This window comes from Myxine glutinosa, chromosome 6, assembly GCF_964187855.1.
Source record: "Myxine glutinosa chromosome 6, kmMyxGlut1.1, whole genome shotgun sequence".
NCBI classification, from domain to species: domain Eukaryota; kingdom Metazoa; phylum Chordata; class Myxini; order Myxiniformes; family Myxinidae; genus Myxine; species Myxine glutinosa.
The window spans coordinates 12,351,649-12,372,127 of NC_136266.1; the positions used below are offsets into that span (position 1 = coordinate 12,351,649).

General features: G+C 45.7%; 1 protein-coding gene across 3 annotated transcripts in view; it reads left to right on the forward strand.

Annotated features, from left to right (window-relative positions):
* The window catches only part of LOC137429593 (NGFI-A-binding protein 1-like), a 91,369-nt gene that overhangs the window by 9,661 nt on the left and 61,229 nt on the right, over window positions 1–20,479 (forward strand). For all 3 annotated transcript variants that reach the window (XM_068119621.2, XM_068119619.2, XM_068119620.2), the window contains exon 2: window positions 1,628–1,831. In XM_068119621.2, coding sequence (XP_067975722.1) covers window positions 1,694–1,831 — 138 coding nt within the window. In that variant the 5' untranslated portion in view covers window positions 1,628–1,693. The remainder of the gene's footprint in view (window positions 1–1,627; window positions 1,832–20,479) is intronic.

Sequence of the window (20,479 nt, forward strand, 5' to 3'; positions counted from 1 at the left end):
GTGTGTATGTTTGTCCGGGGTAATAAGTTAAGACTGTATAGTTAAGCCTGCCCTGTGTCCTTCTCCTTCTTCTTGTACATCCTTTTGTTTCCTCTTTTCTTATACATTTGTAATAAACCCATATTTGTTCTTCCTACCTTCTGGTTTCCTCTCTAATCCGATCGCATTCGTCTTTTCCCAATTGAGTACCTGTGGCACGATAAAGAACCGCTCATAATCGGGTTAGTCTTTGTTAATGGCCTGAGTCGCGGCTCGCTTCGCTCGGCGTGTCTATTAACGCTGCAGCTCGGGTGGGAGTTATCTCCTCGCTTTACGGCCGGTGGTAGTACTTAGGTACTAAGACTAATTAGGCTTACAACCCTACTTACCACCGACCGGAAGTGACGTTTTAACTTCCCAAGGACTCGGGACGGCCAGCTTAAAAGGACAAGGGGATTAATCCCCCCTTGATAAGGGGAGCGCCGACCCCTGAATCTGTAACAATATATATATATATATATATATATATATATATATATACATATACATACACACACACACACACACACACACACACACACACACACACACACACACACACACACACACACTCTCTCTTTGGTTGAACATTTGGCCAATTAGTCTTCTCTCAAAAGATATAGTTCTATGTTTGCGTGTGTGATTTGTGTGTTTCACATGTTTTGGTCCCTGTGTCGTTGTGTGTGCACATGCTTGTTGATGAAAGAAAGCGAGGTACAAAGGTTGTGCACCAACTAACACACAATATAGCATGGTTTGTCGTAAAGTGGATGTGTATTGTGTCACAATATTTATTTTTCCACAAAAGCCTGACTATTGTAAAAGAGTACAGCAAACAACAACATGCATTTTAAGGCCATTTTCCCTGCTAGAGCGGGGGTTAGTCTAACCTAGAGCTAACCTAGAGCCTAGAGCGGTTATTGTAAAAGAGTAAAATTATTTTAAAATAAAATCTTGAATGAGCTAATTTAGTGCTGAATCTCATTTAGTGGTGAACACACTTGATTTGAAAACAGGAATGAGAATGAGTGCAATTAGATGATTTTACTTTTGCAAACGGCACTCCTGTATAAGTTTAACGTGATGACGAGGGTACAGAGGAGAAAAGGATGAGGAACTGATCCAATTGTCTGAGATGGTCACGTGTCTGTGCTGTTATCTGAGTTGGCCAATTACAGTGCAGTATAAAATGGACGAGGCAATAAGATACATTAATGCTCTGCTTTTCCAGTTCCAAATGCTTATCTCCTTTTGCTTGCAAAGCAGAGAATGTTATGAGCGACTCAATGTTTTAATTTATTCATGACCTTTTTGTGGTACAAATGTAATCCATGGTGGCATGGATCTGCTGATTTGTGAGTCACCAGAGGTTGCAAACTGGTTATATGTTGTCACTTATGAAACTAGGCTGAAAGACAAAAACATACAAAAGTGGGAAAGATAACGAGAATTAATCTTTGAGTGCCACACAATGTGGCCTCCATGGTTTCCAAGCCCGCTTGAAATAGTTTTTTTCCAGAACCAATGATTTGTCGATAAATTCTGAAGTTCAAGATTGAAAAATTGTTTTAACATCCTTTAAAAAAATTATCCCTACTCGTCCTTGTAGGTTTTCAGCTCAGCGGCGGAGGTCCATCCTCTGTGCTCGTGGTGAGACTTACAGACGGTGGCTGCCATGGAGGTGCCACAGCCGCGTACTCTCGGCGAGCTGCAACTGTTCCGCCTGCTTGAGCGCGCCAACTTGCTGTCCTACTACAGCACGTTTGTGGAGCAGGGTGGGGATGATGTTCAGCAGCTGGTGGATGCAGGCGAGGTGTGCCATGATTGCCGTCATGTGGAAGTTTTTTCTTTTTTCCCTCTTTCTGTCCTTCACTTTGACCCACTGGACGTTCAGAGGACTACCTTTTAACATTTATAGTCTGTGGCATAAGAAAATCATTTTCTATGTGACGATGTATGCTTTTAGAAGGTCGAGCAGACCTTAAATTATGAATAACTTTGAAGAGCAAAGTAAAAGGCCAAGGCAGCCGGGTCGGTTTGAAATTGTGTGGATATGGAATTTAATAGGGTTACACAGGGTAAAAGCTGCCCGTGGGCCTTCAAGCTCATTAGAAAGTCATCTTGAGTGATTTGGAGACAATCCAGGGTGAAATTAGACAGGGTTAGGAAATGACTTCCACACGTGTGATAGAAACAAACAATGGAAAGCTTCTAGATCTGGACCTTCTGTTGGGAGATTATTGAAAGCGGTAATCAAGTTCAGAAAGAAGTATCAAATGGACTTGAAAGATTTTGAATAAATTCATTGATGGCTGTTTTTGATATCCCCCTTGAACCGAAGTTCTGTAATACTTTAGTGTAGAAAAGGAAATTAGAGAGAGACGTTGAGCACATTGCCGTTCACATTGGTTTTTCCAGCCTGTAGTTTGATCTCTAAATGAAGAAAAACAATATTGTTCCCAAGGCAAGGCTGCTCTGAAGGTAAAAAGAGAAATGAATTCATGAACTTGCCCAAAGCAGTTGCATCCTCCATAAATCCACCTATTATATTATTTAACTTCCCTTTCCTCTCCTGTTTTACTCCCACGTTCAGTTCTCCATTCTTTTTCTTTTTGTCTTCTCCTATTCCTCTTCCTTTCCTTTGTGATCTCTCCTATCCCATCTGTTTTGATTCCCAAGCTTCCACTCCTCCTTTCCTTCTCTTGCTCCCTCTTTAGTTAACACAAAAACGCAGTCTCATGAGGTTATTCAGCCTCCCATGCTGTTGGCGATGTTGTGGGTAACACTCGAGATGCAAACTAAAGTGATTCTGAACAGGTACCCGGTGCATATGAAGTGGATGTTGTTCAGTGTTACATGAATCCGTTAACGTCACCAAAGCCCGCATCCAACCTGTTGTCCTTGTGTGCGCGTTTATCGTGCCATGCAGCTTCCAGCAGTTACGGGCATGGGCATAACTATATAGATGCTTTTTAACTCGTTCTAAGGATAACTGAAGATGGGATATGTACCGTGACTCGGTTCATGTGATGATAGATCTAAACAAGTGCAGTCCTTGGCATGTAATTTCCCCTGCTTGCAACTACCACCAGGCTTCTTGGCAAAGCTCGTACAGTGAGTGAGAAACATCCTCGGCTACCAAGAGTATAAATGAAAACGACTTTAAAAGTGTAACTCTCCCCGATCAAGGAAATGCTGTGTAAAGACAGTACATGTATTACTATGTATTAGGGTACCCAGCTCCATCAACCGTCGTTTCAACAAAGCAATGGCTGTGACGGATTTACCATCTAGCACTTTCAAAAGAAACTCCAAATATCCGAAAGGCTTGAATGTCAGCTCTTGACCCATATTCGATGGAACTGTGTGAATGTTGTGCTCTACATTGACGTGGGACATATTTGGAGGATGGCTTGAGGATAAATCAGCATCTAGTATATCCAAGCTTATTTCAACCATACATTTTAAGAAGTGAAGGCTCAATTAAGTTTAATTGGCAAATGTTAAAACATTTCTGAGTGCTACCAACCTCATATGTCACTGTGGCTATAAATTGCACACTTTATGAGTGACTCTTCTCTTAACCAGCTGCAGGAGCAGTGGAAGACTCTCCCGTTACATTCTGGGAAAGTGACCTCCATACTTTACAATTTTATGGCAATGTTGCAAGTTATATTTGTTAACACAAAACATAGAATCCTAATAAATGTATCTCCTAAGGTTGATACTGTTACGTTTGTGGGGGTACATGGAAGAATCCCATAGTAAAGATAGGATTGTATCGTTATAGCATGGACCGTGGACGCGCAGGAGGCATCTCAATGTATTTAAGTCGGGAAACTGGAGCTCAAGATTGTTTATGTGTCTTCACACGAGGGGTGAAGCTGTGCTAACTAGTTAGAGATTAAGGTTAGTTCTCCCCATTACGTGATATTCCCTCTGTGACCTTTTCCCTATGTTCTTACAACTACAACCAGGCCAGCCATGCAAAGCCTCCATTAAACGACAATAACTGTCCACTGCATGCTGACAGAACCTGAGCAGGCATGTAAGCCCTGCCTCTAAAGGACCATAGGAACCAGGCCACACCCCTGAGGGACATGATTAGCCCAGAGATTGTGGGCAAGGCAAAATGGGAGGGACGTTGGGTGATTGGCTTGAGAGAGTAAAGAAGAAGAGTCGATCTCTCTCTCGTTTTTGGGCAAGAAAGCGGTGCCATCTTTTTCGACTTGGTGCTGACTACTGAGTTTGGTGCACGTTTTGGAGGGTGAGGAGCTCTTGGCGGCGTTGGCAGCTATTGAGAGAGGTTTCGAGTGTTGGACTCACCAGGGAGCTGAAGGCTGCGTTGTGCTCGTCCTAGCAGTGGAGGAGGAAGGGGGGGGGGGGGGGCAGTCCTCGCGAGCTTACCACAGGCTCAATAGCGAGAGCCTTCGATGTATGGCGTTGCCGCCATTTTGTGCTTCCCACAAGGGAGGCTTTGAGCATCGAACTTCACGGCCATCAACCTCCTCAAAAAGGTGTCATTTTGAGGCCACAGTTAAGTGCCGGCACGAAAAGGACATTTTATTTTATCATTCCCCTGTGTGTTTTTGAGTCTGAATGGTCAATGAGTCAATGTGCGCTGACTGGGTTCATCAAAAATGTAGTGGTCTGAGAGGGTCTTTAACCAGTGTGGCAGCTACATTCAAATGTCAGGTGTGCACAGAGGGAGCTGCAGATGAAGGAAATGTTGAGTTGGATCTTGGAGACGGCGTGAAGCTGGAAGGTGTGAAAACATTTTGCTACCTCGGAGACGTGCTGAATGGAGAAGGTGGATCAGACTCGGCAACGGTTGCTGGAGTGAAATGTGCATGGAAGAAGTTTCGGGAACTGAGTGGCATGCTGATGAGGAGGGGAGTGTCGTTGAAGCTGAAGGGAAAGGTGTATGCTGCATGTGTGAGAAGTGTTATGATTTATGGGAGCGAGACATGGGTAATGAACGTAGAGCAGCAACGAAGGCTGGAAAGGCTGGAAATGCAAATGATTCGGTGGATGTGTGGAGTATCGTTGAGAGAGAGAGGAAGGCAAATGATGAATTGCGAAAGATGATGGGAATAGAGCCTGTGATGGATGCTGTGAAGAGAAACAGGTTGAGATGGTTTGGTCATGTGTTGAGGAAGGATGAAAGTGACTGGTTGAGAAGAGTGATGGAAATGAATGTAGAAGGAAGTAGAGTACGGGGAAGACCGAGAAAATCTTGGCTAAAGATGGTGGAAGAAGAAATGCGGGCAAGGGGGTTAACAAGGGGAGATGCAGAAAATAGGGCAAAATGGAGAAGATTGTCATGGGGACCGCAAGGCTCGGCGGCTCGGCGTGCTCTCCACGGTCCCAGCACGTCCCGCGAAGATGGCAAGCAGGTGGTGGGAAGGATCCTCGCAGCGCGTCTCTCGAACAAAAGGCAGCAGATGGGGCAGGAAGGAAATGTACGCGTCTCTCAGCGTGGCTGGGCGGTTCCACAGCACGTTTAGTAACCAGCGCGCTGTCACTCACATAACCCAATGCAATAGAGGCTCGGCCTTAAGCTCAACTGAGCGTCACTTTAATAGGAGCGCTTATACGGGGTTCATGCTCATCTTTCTCCGATCTCATAACTCTCATCAATACTCGAACCTCTCCGCACTCAACTCCTGCTCACCCCGAACTTCACTGGCTCTTAACTCACCGAACTGCGCTCCTCGAACTCCACTCTCTGAACTGCCTCCTGCTCACCTGCTCTTGGGGGCTTTGCACAACGGGTTTTATTGCCACGCCCTTAGCCTTCTCGAATGTTCCAACCACACCCTGTGACACAGTGCTGCAGCCACACCCTCTGAGCCCTGATTGGCGGCTCGCGCTTACCGTCAGCTTCTTCGCCGTCCTCATTCGGTCGGTCCCGACCCGACCTGCTAGGCCTGCCTCGTGCTAATTCGCACCAAAAGCCTAAGGCAGCACAAGGAGTCATAAGGCGGCATAAGGCAATGGAGGTATGAAAAGGACCTACTCTCATTATCCTACTCAACGCAAAACTAACAGAGGAAAAGGACTATTCTCACACATACTATGAAATAACTGCACTATTGCGAGGCTACGTGTTGTTTGTGTGACTAAACTATGAGGGGGAAATTTAACCTTTATTGTACAAAACTCAAAACCGCAACACTACCCCCTCTCCCTCGTCAGACTCGTCCCTGAGTCGAACCTAACAAAAATGGAACGACCGGTTTTGAGAATGATCTGGAAAATTAACTTTTACTTTTACATGTGACATATATATATAGATGGATATAGATGTGGTTCCCTCTAACATTTACTATAACCCGTGGGTGCGACTGTTTTAAAACACTAAATATGTCCCACCTATTGCGTTGAGTAGCTAACTAACAGAATCACGCCCACAATTAACCGAATCCGGAATTTGTCAAATTAAACATACAGCCGGTGGACAGCATTTTATGTACAAGCACAAAAAAAACTTAATTTATTTACAACTCTATGACCCAGGACCTGTCCTTTTTGAAGATAAGATTGGAGGGGAGAGAAAGCACAGCAAAATACAAAACACACTCATCATCATCACATTTGCTGCTTGCTTCTTGCATCTTGCTTCTTGCATCTTCTGTGTGCATATATCAAACCGGCTAGCCCCCGGACCGGCATACAGGCCATTCCTGCTCTTCAGGGCTAACTAAACTTACAAATCTTCTCATCCCTAGCACACCATAATAAAAATGCACAACAAAATGCTTTTATTTCTTTCTCTGCCAGGCAGGGCCAACCCTATGTGGTCCGACTGCGTGACATTGATGCCACTCAAAACAAGTGGTCCGAAGATGCAAGGTGATGCTGCAGCAAGGTACTGCACAGCAGAGGTGCAAGGCCACAAGACCTGTGGTCCATAAGTGTGTGTGGTGCAGCAAAGTGCTGCACAGGTGCAGCAAAGTTATAACAAAACAATATGGCAGCAAATGCTGTGCAGTTCGGCTGCACAGATGTAGCAAAGTGCAACAGGGGTGCTGCACAGGTCGATGGTGCTGCACAGTTCCACCTCCAAAATGGTCCTGGGGTGGGGGGAGAGACAAAGCACGACCAGCAAAGCGGAAAGGACACAAAGGTACACAGCAAAACAAGGTAATGCAGCACAAGGGGCACGGAAGAACGAGCAGAGCAGGCTCGTCCCTATCCGTCCGTACCCCCCAACGTCGACTTACACTACCCTAGCCCTTCCTTGTATTTACAAATTTGTCTCTACGTCTTGTCTCCCATATCCCCCTCTAATCCAAATTCGTCTCCCAATCCCTCCCAGGAAGGAAGGAATGGAACAACACACAATGTCCCTTCACGTCATGATGCGCCTTACACTCACACAGTTCACTTGGTCTTGGTGTGGAGCTTCGTCCTCCGTGGTGAATGGCTGTGGATGGCGCGACGGGATTTCTCTTCCTAACTACACTAATGACATTTACTTTTACACTACCCAGGGTCGTACCCTGCCAATTGGCCATCTTTAAACTATGTGGTTCTAAAAACCGAATTCCCATTGACCACTTTGTGGTGCTCTTCAAAATTTGGGTCTCACTCCCACTGAATTTTCACACTGTGCCCTTGCACAATTTCGGGGCTGGGTCGTGTGGCTCCACTAGCAGGTCTACCTACCTGCGCACCTCCGCCACTGAAGTCGCCACCCGAGCTTACCTGCTCCTGCGACTACCTAAACTGGGGAAGGCCCCTCCTGGCTCTTTACCCCCTGATGCCCACCTTGGCATTGGGCAACCTGGGTCCTTCCTTTCGATCCTCGGGCCCCACTCAACACTGACAACTACCCTAACTGGCTCCAAGAGCCTACCTGCGGCCTCACCTGGCCGACAAACTACCAGTGGCGGAGTGCCCCAATAACCATACGCACCAATTAAACGACACGCCCAGCCAGTTCACCGACTCATGCATCCTCCAAAGCACTACTTTGCCACTACCTGCACCACAGGTGTCAATATCCATACAAATTTACCTGAGCCCTCTCTTTACACCTGACTTTACACTACCCACCCCGGGCTTTCGTGAATGGGTCCATCTCCCCCCATTCACTCTTTCGCACCATGCATGCCACACCTTTTATTCCACACCAAGCATTCCACACTACTCATTCGCACACCAATGATCTCCCACACTACTTTCCTCGCACACCTTTTGTGCTCACACACTTTTTTTCCAAAGACTTCAACACAATTCCTTTTGTTCTCAATACAATTTCTCACACACACACAGCATCATCTAACTGCTTTTCCCCTAAACTTTGTGCTTCCCCATCATCCCATTACACTATGCACTCCCTTCGTCATTAACATCCATCTCATCTCTCTATGTCCCCACTATAGGTACAATGTCACTACTTAATTCTCATGTCTTCTAAGGGCTTCTAATTCCCTACCAATTATCCTAGCCCTCCCTCGGCTAGCTTCGGTGCCCCATGGAGGTAACCATCGCTGGCCCCCCATGTGCCTAACACTGCCATCCCCCTAATCTAATGCTCATGGGCCCTGTGTGTGAGGAATGGTCAAACTACCATTCTTCCACGTAGGGTACATTCCTCTCATCCGTCCACTACACTCGAGCCTCTTCGTGTGGGTATACATTGTCATGGCTCGACCTTGAAAGGCCGAGCGATCCATGCGGTTGGTTTGTCTCCTGTAGGTTGGGTCCGTCCGGCATTTTCGATCCAGGGGAGGAGGCATGGATGGGCCGAGGTGCAGGGGCCGATCTCTGCGCGGGGCCTCGCGGTCCCACGCACGATGGCCCAACCGCCCACGGTCGGAGCACCGCACCCGCAAAGGTGCGTGGCTCCAAAATCTCCTACCCCCCCCCCCCCTTGAACCTCGCCGATTGCCTTTCCTGCCACGGCGCGGCACCAACCATACAGGGCGGGAGCCGGCACGAATCATGCACGTCGGTCCTTGTGACACGGCCATGGCATCGATCCCCGCCGGTCCCCGCTGCTCACAACTCACCGAGCGCTCACGTCGGCTATCCGTTGCGCTAAACGCTACCCCGGTCGGTGTCGATGCTTGAGCCGTGTTCTCACCACTCGCGATCCACTCCGCACTCGCACCACACCTAGGCGCACTCACGCCCCTCGCACACTTCAGTACGCACTCTTCCCGCACACAGTCTGTAACACGCACGGGTGTGCACTCCCCTGGTGCACACCCAATCATCGCACACCCTCGCACACACCCTGGCGCACACTCTTCTGTTACACACCCGGTAACACCCCTGGGTGTGCACTCTCTTGTTACACACCCTGGAACATGCTCTGGTGTGCACTCCTGCACACTCTCTGTAACACACTCTCCTGTTACACAATCTTCCCGCACACATTCCGTCATACACTTTTCTCGCTCACACTCACGCTCCCGTGCACACTTTTCTCTCACACGCTCGCCAGTCGCCCTCGTACACCGCACAACGGACCTTCCACGACCGCCCGGGTTTCGTTTATGTCCCAAGCGCGCCAAAAACCTTTTCGTGCAAAACACATTCGCGCCATTATTCCTACTCACCTTGGGGACCTCCTTTCCCACCAGCACCTGCAAACTTTCCATTTGGTTAGCAAGCCCGACATCACGATACAAATACAAACTTTATGCGCATTCCATTTCTTTCTCCCGTGATATATTTTCTGACTCTGCCGTCTCTTTGGCCCCAATTGTTTCTTCAATTTCCATTATTTCTTTTTCTACCTCGACCGTTGGCGCGCATAAAATTTCGTCTCCCAATTCTACCTTCCCCGGCGCTCCCGACATTTCTTTATCCAATTTGACGATCGCCGGTTTTTCTACACCCCGCATCGCGATTTCTATACCCCCGGTCAACTTAGCTGCGCTCTGCCCAAGCTCGCTCTCCACGCGCTCCTCACACCGCGTCACCTCGTCGTGTCCCAATGCGACACCTGCGCCTTATGTCCTTCCCCGCTTTTTTTATGTCCTTCTTTAACGCTGCCATAAATTTTTCCCTTTCACGGGTGGTTTTGTCTCCCTGGGCATCCATTCGATTAGCCATCTTTTCCATATTGCACTTTGTTTCCTCGCTCTTGGTATCTATTTTTTCATTCAATTCACTGAAGCATGCCCTGAGTTGCGCCGTGAATAATTGCATGTCCATAACACTCACTTGCACAACGGGTTTGGCCCCCGCCGCCACGTGCGAGGTGCCGCCATTTTCGTTACCAGCTACCGCACCCTTTGCAGCTTCCATTACCAACTGTCTCTGCATTTCGGCCTGGGTCATGAATTCTACCTTATCTACCCCCACCGGCATTTGATCGTCTTGGCTAGCCATGGTACGAATATAAATTTGGATCTTAAATTAAATTTCGTCCGCTCGCAATTTGGAGCCAATTCGTCCAAATTTTTTTTTTTTTAGGTTCAAATCCCACTCCTGACACCAATTGTTACGTTTTTCCACCGCCCTTCCTACCCTTACCAAGGGGGTATTAAGCCCCTTGTTCTTTCTGGGCCGGCGTAACCGAGACTTGAAATGCCTCTTCCGGGCAAACGCAAGGTAGGGTTTCGGGACCAAGTCACGCACGTACCTAAATACCTGCGCCGCCACGGAAGCGGGGAAGCAAGCCTCGCACGAGCCACATGTAATTTGAGTACACCGAGCGGGTTGCGTACCACGTGGTCCGTGCAGTTTTCCAGTATTGGAACCCGATTCGAGCGGTTCTATTCGTACCACGAACAGTCAATGATGGAAGGGACGAGACGGTCGGATAAAGGAATAACAAGATTTAATTATTATTTACACAAGTATGTACAATTTGGTAGAAAGCAGACACAGAGCAGAACTTAATCAGTCTTATAATAACCCAGACACGGGCCCGATCACACACACACAGGGGAATTGCAGGTAGAATGGTGTCCACGCGCTGCCTTGGTCGTCCAGGATCGGCGGCCCGGCGTGCTCTCCACGGTCCCAGCACTTCCCGCGAAGATGGCAAGCAGGTGGTGGGAAGGATCCTCGCAGCGCGTCTCTCGAACAAAAGGTAGCAGATGAGGCAGGAAGGAAATGTACGCCTCTCACCGCGGCTGGGCGGTTCCACAGCGCGTTTAGTAACCAGCGCGCTATCACTCACGTAACCCAATGCAATAGAGGCTCGGCCTTAAGCTCAACCGAGCGTCACTTTAATAGGAGCGCTTATACGGGGTTCATGTGCGTCTTTCTCCGATCTCGTAACTCTCATCAATACTCGAACCTCTCTGCACTCAGCTCCTGCTCACCCCGAACTTCAATGGCTCTTAACTCACCGAACTGCGCTCCTCGAACTCCACTCTCTGAACTGCCTCCTGCTCACCTGCTCTTGGGGGCTTTGCGCAACGGGTTTTATTGCCACGCCCTTAGCCTTCTCGAATGTTCCAACCACACCCTGTGACACAGTGCTGCAGCCACACCCTCTGAGCCCTGATTGGTGGCTCGTGCTTACCGTCAGCTTCGCCGTCCTCATTTGGTCCCGACCCGACATGCTCGGCCTGCCTCATGCTAATTCGCGCCAAAAAGCCAAAGGCAGCACAAGGAGGCGTAAGGCGCCATAAGGCAATGGAAGTATGAAAGGGATCGACTGTCATTATCCCACGAAATGCAAAACTAACACAGGAAAAGGACTATTCTCACACATACTATGAAATAACTGCACTATCGCGAGGCTACGTGTTGTTTGTGTGACTAAACTATGAGGGGGAAATTTAACCTTTATTGTACAAAACTCAAAACCGCAACAATATATATACTGTGTGTATATATATATATATATATTGGGTATATTGGCAATTCCTTTTCTGCATTTCTTGCTCGGCTGGGAGTGTGCGGGACAGAAAGGAGGATGTGTGACAAGGTGGTCTAGGTTGCCTTGAAAGGCTCATTTTGGATATGGAGGAAGTTTATGGAGGCACGTCGAACGGTGTAGGTTGGTTGCGTTTTTTTTTGTTTTGTTTTTTGTTGCCATTATTATTTCTTATTTTGTGTGTATGAGTGAGTGGGTGAGGGTGTGTGTTTTTGCATGAATTAATTTTTGCATGAGTGTTTTTGTGTGTTGAGTGGTGTATGATGCAAGGGTAGGTGGTTGGTTGGTTGGTTGGTTGGTGTTGTGTGTGTATGTGTGTGTATGGGTGTGTATGTGTGTGTATGAATGATCTGGTGTGTTTTGTTGGTGAGTGGTGAAGGGTATAAAGGTGGGTGTTTGAGTGTTCCACCATGTTTGTTTGGTGCTGTGGATTCTGGATGTGGTGTTGTTGTTGTTGTTCGCACTGGCTGGGGGTGGGGGTATGTACGCATCCAGGTGCAGTTGCTGCATGTGGATGTGTATGTGCCCCTGCTGGCCCACCTTAGCTGACCGTATCGAGGATGAAGGGCCGAAACGGGATGATGCTGAGGACCTCGACTGAGGACCCGGTCAGTGCGGCACACTTGTGACCAGGTGTTTTGAACTTATATATATATATATCCATATGAATATAAATATCCATATGTAAATATATATATATATATATATATATATATATACTAGCTTGACTCAGCTCGCTACGCTCGCTCACCTCAGCCACACGTCGTTGCAGAGGAACGGGCTTGTTTTAGCTGAGGATAATGACTGTACTTGAGCTGCTGTGTTGTCATGATTTACACCAATGATAAATACAAACAATTATTTTGCACAAAATTATTTGTAGTGTTTGTGATATTACATTATTATAAGTAATTTAGGTTGAAGATTTAGGTTGAAAAAAACAATTCAAAAAAGAACCCCTCAGCACATACATTCGGGAGCGGTTGGTGCAGACTGGAAGTTTGGGATGATTACACCTCACCACCATGTAATTAAAAACATCTCACCACCACATAATTCAAAACACCTCACCACCACATAATTCAAAACACCTCACCACCATGTAATTCAAAGCACCTCACCACCACGTAATTCAAAGCACCTCACCACCATGTAATTCAAAACACCTTACCACCACGTAATTCAAAACACCTCACCACCACGTAATTCAAAACACCTCACCACCACGTAATTCAAAACACCTCACCACCACGTAATTCAAAACACCTCACCACCACGTAATTCAAAACACCTCACCACCACGTAATTAAAAACACTTCACCACCATGTAATTAAAAACAGCTCACCCCCACATAATTAAAAACACCTCACCACCACATAATTAAAAACACCTCACCACCACGTAATTAAAAACACCCCACCACCACGTAATTAAAAACACCTCACCACCACGTAATTAAAAACACCTCACCACCATGTAATTAAAAACACCTCACCACCACATAATTAAAAACACCTCACCACCACGTAATTAAAAACACCTCACCACCACATAATTCAAAACACCTCACCACCACGTAATTCAAAACACATCACAAAACACATAATTCAAAACACCTCACAAACCACGTAATTAAAAACACCTCACCACCACGTAATTAAAACACCTCACAAACCACGTAATTAAAACCTCACCACCACATAATTAAAAACACCTCACCACCACATAATTAAAAACACCTCACCACCATGTAATTCAAAACACATCACAAAACACATAATTCAAATCACCTCACCACCACGTAATTAAAAACACCTCACCACCACGTAATTAAAAACACCTCACAAACCACGTAATTAAAAACACCTCACCACCACATAATTAAAAACACCTCACAAACCACGTAATTCAAAACACCTCACAACCACGTAATTCAAAACACCTCACCACCACAAAATTCAAAACACCTCACCACCACAAAATTCAAAACACCTCACCACCACGAAATTCAAAACACCTCACCACCACGTAATTCAAAACACCTCACCACCACGTAATTCTAAACACCTCACCACCACATAATTCAAAACACCTCACCACCACGTAATTCAAAACACCTCACCACCACGTAATTCAAAACACCTCACCACCACGTAATTCAAAACACCTCACCACCACGTAATTCAAAACACCTCACCACCACGTAATTGAAAACGCCTCACAAACCACGTAATTCAAAACACCTCACAAACCACGTAATTCAAAACACCTCTCCACCACGTAATTCAAAACACATCACCACCACGTAATAGAAAAAGTTCATCTGAAGGGACGCCCTCCATCTGGCAAATAAAATACATTTACTTCTTCATGCAGCTGTATGAATCAAATTAGCACCCCTTTATATGAACTTTTCTAGAGCATTACTTGGTTCCTCGTCAGAACACAAGGGTAGTTCAGCATGCACACGAGATTTTTTGAATGCCCCTTATTTTATATTGTTTGGCATTTTCTAGCTATGGAATGTCCCTTCTTTTCTATGCTTTGTCACATGGCACATACCCCTATATAAAGGGGCCTTTTCTCTGCCCCTGGCATTTTACCCAATAATGTCGATTAATTACATATTGTTTGAACGTGAGCTGGACTCTGTTTGAACGTGCACTGGACTGTGACTCCATCTATTAATTCTATTAATAATACATCTATTAATGACGTATTATTGGACCGTGACTACATCTGTGAATTACACCTGTGAATTACATCTGTTAATTAAATCTATTAATTACGGACTATTGGAATGTACCTTTTAGCCATTTAGACCGTTATACCACTTACACCTTTTAGACCATTTCAGACCCTTTAGACCATAAAAACCCACTCATTAGACTGCTTTGACCTTTTAGACCACGTTGACCCTTTAGACCCCTTTACACTCCTGAAGAGAAGACTCCCTGGTGTTGGGCTAGCGGCTAGGGTGCCAGCTTAGGATCCAAGGATCCTGGGTTCGAATCCCGGTCGATCGCTGAATTAACACCAGGGGGGTTGACTCAGCCTATCATCCTTCCGAGGTCGGCTAATTGAGTACCAGTTCACTGGTAATTCCCTGTTTGTCGTTAAAGGCGGCAAAAAGGGTTGGCGTCAGGAAGGGCATCCGGCCGTAAAACATTGCTTCAAAAGGGGGACCGAAAAACAACAACAACCACGATTCCCGAAAAGGCCAACCCCCGCTTTGCGGGGAAAAATGGCCTCTAAACGGTGGGTACACTCCTGAAGATCTCAACACATTTAAGACTGCATAGACCCCTTAATCCTTAGACAATTAGACCCTCTTTACACACTTTGGACTCCTTAACCCCTTTCCACCCCTTATATACTTAAGACCTGTAACTGCTGCTGGAACATACCCTTTAGACCTTTTAAAGACATTTTGGACTATTTTGGATGTTTTAGACCATTTTAAACCTTTTATACCCTTTGGACCTTTCAAGGCCCTTTAGATCCCTCAGACTCCTAAAGACTTTTACACACTTTAGACTGCTTAGACTCCATGACCCTTGGACCTTAAGAACCTTGAGACCCCTTTAGACCCAAACTACAATTGGAAAATACCCTTTAGACCTCTTTAGACCATTATAGAGCCCCATAGAACCTTTGAAACACTTGTACCCTTCAGACCTACACCCTTTAGTCACCTTAAACCCTTTAGACCTGTAGATCCCTTTTGACACACACTACACAAACATCTATAGTCTTCTTGAAATACACAGACTATACTTTTTTCAGCAGGTAATGTGCAATTTCTACCCACAGGGATACTGTGTACTCTGCTAGTTTGAAAATAATTTGCATGTTGGGTCACTGAATTGGTTCACCAAACAAAACAGAAAAGCATTTTTTTGGGGGGGGGGGGGGGGGGGGGGATTTCGCAAGTTTCATGCTGTGTACGACATCTTTCGTGTTTGTTTGGGAACACGATATCTCAAAAGTTATGGATGGACACGGACGAAACTTGGTGGACAGGTTTGGTATGTCACAAGAACCAATTGATTAGATTTTGCTGAATATCTGGATACGATAATTTTTCAATTCTTAAAGTGAATCTTTGTAATTTAGAGGTGGGGCCAAAACGATATAGAGTACGTTATCTCAAAAAGTTGTGGACGGGTTACGACAAAACTTGGGAGATGAGTTGAGTAGATGACACGAACAAGCCGACTAGATTTTGGTGAATGTCCAGATGCAGATCCTGCCTATTAGTGGGATACAAGACATAAATTGTTCAGCCTGGCAGAGGTATGTGTCCTACCCAGGGCATTCTACTTTCTTTTTGGTGTTTGTTCATAGTGCTAAACTGTAGACATCTCACCCCTCGCCCCCCCCCCCCCCACCCCCATCCACTACCCCAATTTAGCAAGAATATTGTAGTACAGAATGTGTGTTCAACAAACCAGAGAATAATGGGAAGAGAGAATTGAGATTGTGAGGGGATTGGTTGTGATGTCTTGAGATTGGATATGGAGAACAACATGAGATGATTGGCATCCGTCGTTAAAGATAGGGGGAAGTGCATGGACTCACAGATGAGAAGAATGACAGCAATGAGCTAATATATGGGGTCTTGTGGCTTATTGGAGCAGTGCGTATAACCAGATGGTGCTGAGGAGGGATGATTGGCTGAAAGGGTGAGAGGAGGTAAGTGCAAGTCTAGGGCGGTAGTGGACTACGAGGCTACTCACCCATTTGTCATGGCAGGTGATGACTGCTGAAACGTTATGGGAAAGAAGTAGGCCATCTATTTGTGTTCTTCATTTTATAATCTCAAAGCATATTCACGAACACAAAATATGAAACTTGTTTTTTATGTTCATAGTTGAGAATTTTTTAAACAATTTGGTACGTCATAGGCTTGGTCTCCTTTATGTTTGAACACCTGTGTACCTTAAAGATGCTTATTTAGTATATTAATCGCTGCTATTATTTTTCTGCAGATAGATAAAAGTGGAAAGAATGCGTGCCTTGCTTCATTGTCACGTGACCGGTGCTGGATTGCTTTTATTTTTTTATTTTAACTCGATAGTTAAGGATAAAAACACTAAGTGTATCATATCAGGTGCGTGTGAGATGCTTGTGACATGTTAAGCTGGTCTGAAAAATGTATCGGAGCTTGCCTAGGTAATCTAATAGGTTGTTGATTTATGAAAGGAATCAGATCTAGGACCCTGCGGGCTAGCACACTGTAGGGTGAATGTGGGAGAAATTGCACCATTAAGAGCAGCAGCTGCTTTTGAGCATCGAGCAAGTCAGCCAGCTGTAAGTGAAAGAAGCCCTTGTTGCTTTAAGCAAAAAGATTAGGATGTTAGGTATGGTGTCTGACCGAGTTAAAAACGTGGGAGAGGTCTAGATAGATCGCCGTGATCTCGTGTTTGATGTTCCAGTAGCCTATGTTCGGCATACAGTGACCGGCATCAAAGCAAAATTGATTATGGGTGTCCAGAAATTTGGAGAATGCTCCCTTGCGGTCATCTGCGATTAATGATGTACAGTATTAACGTTGCTGATGGCATAGGTTTAAAGTTCCTCAATTGATTGGTCAGTTTCGGATTTATTTTCTTTTCTGAGTGGATTGATGTCAATGTTATGGTAATGGAAGGATTTTTTTGTATACAGAGTCGAGGCTCGTGCACTGAATGAATCAGGACGAAACAGGTCAAAAGTAACAGTTGGAGGGGGGAGGCCAGCGGAGTTTATAAGACGTAAACCCGTAGGGCAAGGTCATCTAGAACAGCGTTTGTCGGTCTATATGTATGTATGTCCCTCACAAACGTACACCAATCAGAGCTGAGGATCTGGTTACATGACAGGGGTGATGTGATTACGTCTGTGATGTCATTACGGCGTACGGCGTACGACGGCTGACTCCACACACCACAATTTTGATTTATATGCTGTTCAGGCCGAACATATAATCGGGCCCGTCGTATATCACAATCGCCATGCTCCACCTTTACGTTTTTCATTCAGTGTGAAACACAAACAAACAGATTGTTAAAATGAACATCAAATATCGAAAGCATAGGCGTTACAGGTCTTCTTTCGACACAGTACGTTTAGGCCTTAGGCTTCATGCCTTCATACCGCATCGGACATATTAGCCCAGGGTTTATTTTTATTTTTATTGTATACAAGATCGAGGCTCGTGAAATCGAATGAGTTGAGTTTCATTATACGGTAGTATCGTTTTTGTAATAATGATAACGTTAATAATAATATAGTAAATATAATCATAACACTGCAGTCCCTTTGTCGTGGCAGCAAAGTTACTGGATTGAAGCGGTGTATGGTTCATGGATGACTCGATGAGACATGGTGTACTAATTATCGCGGGAGTAAGGAATTAGCCACGGTTTATTAATACAGTAACATTGTATTCGTAATAATAATAATAATAAGGTTAATAACAATAATATAGTAACTAGATAGAGCAATCAGAGATTGCAGACCCTCACCAGGATGTGTTTACAGTGGTTTTTAAAGGCTTTTGTGTAAAAAAGAAATATGGCGGTCGAACCACGTGACCGATGACGTCATCTTTTTTTTTTCTCCCCCAATTTATCCCTAGATGATGCTCAAGAAAATTAATCTTGATCGGATGAAGTTTTGTACTTGTCGAATTATGACGCCATAATGGAGGCACCTATGACATCATCATTAACATTTTATTCCCAATTGAGAGGTCTTTACAATGAGCCATGTCTCAATTCTTTCTATGGAGCGCTTTCGGAGATAGAGACTTGCAAAGTTTTTCGGTTTTTCCAATATGGCGCCCATACCACGTGACCTATGATGTCATAATTATCATTCAAAAATTACACAGGTGGAGTTGCACCTGTGGTGAAAATTTCCTGTCAATTGGACCAACGGTTGGAAAGAAAATCATATTAATTCTGTGCGGACAAACAAACAGACTCAAATGCAATACCCTCTCCTCAGGCGAGGGTAAATATTGTTACGGATACGGAGGACGGCTCTTCCCCTTAGCAAGAGGTGGTTAGCCCCATGTCTTGTTAAGCTGACCGTCTCTGCTCCTGAAGCTACAACGTCCTTCCCGGACCGACGGTAGGTAGGGTTTGTTAGGCCTAGGGGTTCGCTACGTACCTAATTACTACCGCCAGCTGGGAACGAGGGAATAACTTCTGCTCGAACCACGGTTTTAGATGGACTAGTTGCCGAGCGGTTTTAGCAACCCGAAGTTCGAGTCGTTTAGCAAAGACTAACCCGATCCTGAACGTTGGCCAAATCGTGCCACAGGTGTTCAATGATGGAAACCTCTAAAACGAACGGATGTGAAGAAAAGAAGGCAGAGTAAGGAGGAACAGGATTTATTACTACTATTTACACAATCAAAAGTAACTAAGGAGAAGGAAAGAAACGAAACGAAAATAAAGACAGAAGGATGGAAGGATCAGAAGACACAGTGCAATTATTAGCTTATACAGACTTACTTAAACCCCAGGACAAGACACACAAAACAAACTCACGTACACGAATGGGGAATTGCAGATTGGATTGGCTGGAGGGAGAGGAAGGTGGGACCACAAGGCTGGAAGGTTTGGCAGGGCGCACAGCAAGCAGGTCCTCTCCGGGCTGGAAGCGAGCAAGGCCGCGGCGGCACACGTATCTCGTTCGTTGCACGCGGCAGGGCTGGTTCTTGCCTCGACACGCCTCGGGCTCTCTCTTGGTCTCTCTTGGCACCACCCTGCTGTATCTCTTGCTGTATCTCTCGCTGTATCTCTCTCTCTCTGCGATCTTGTCGCACGCATATATCATATATCAAGCGCGGGTGTGACACGCCCTCGTCTGTTTGGGTACCGCCCTCCCCCGTGCTCTGTTTCGTGACCTTATATGGCAATGCCACGGTCTTGCTACCTTATTTGGGCATGGAGTCGACCAGCGCGCCCCTCGTGGCGAGCCACGGGCTTGTATCCTTATTTGGGCATGGGGCTGAACAGCCCCGCCCCTCGTGGCGTGCCCTGGGCTTGCCTCTTCCCGGCGACCCCGCCCTTCCTGTCCAAACAGAGCACGGAGCACATATTCATCATAGCAGCGAACGCCGCTTCCAAAGCCAGGCCAGTTGAGGGGGCGCGCACCCCACGCTTGTCAAGCTGCTTTACCCAGAGAGGGAGAGTTTGGCTGGGAAATGTAATTATTGAAGGGGAGCTATCCTTATTTGATTCGGTGCAATGGAGTGTCAACTACTGGGCAACAGAGCCTTCAACTACATGGAATAAGAGAATAACTATTTAGAGGTTCTAAGATTGGCTAGGTGTATGCGATGAATTAACTAAGGGGACGACCTTTGACCTTTACAATTATGGAGGTATTTACACAAATCATGACATTTACAAAGGGTGGTAGTTACAAAAATTACAGGATTCTCAAATCCGTTACAATATATTCGTAACACTGCAATTCTTTTATTGTGACTGCAAAGTTACTAGATTGAATCGGTGTATGGTTGGTTCATGGTTGACCTGAAACATAGAGAATAAACCAGTGTCTTAATGCAATCTCTTCACTTCCATGGTGACAGACAGCTTAGAGACTTA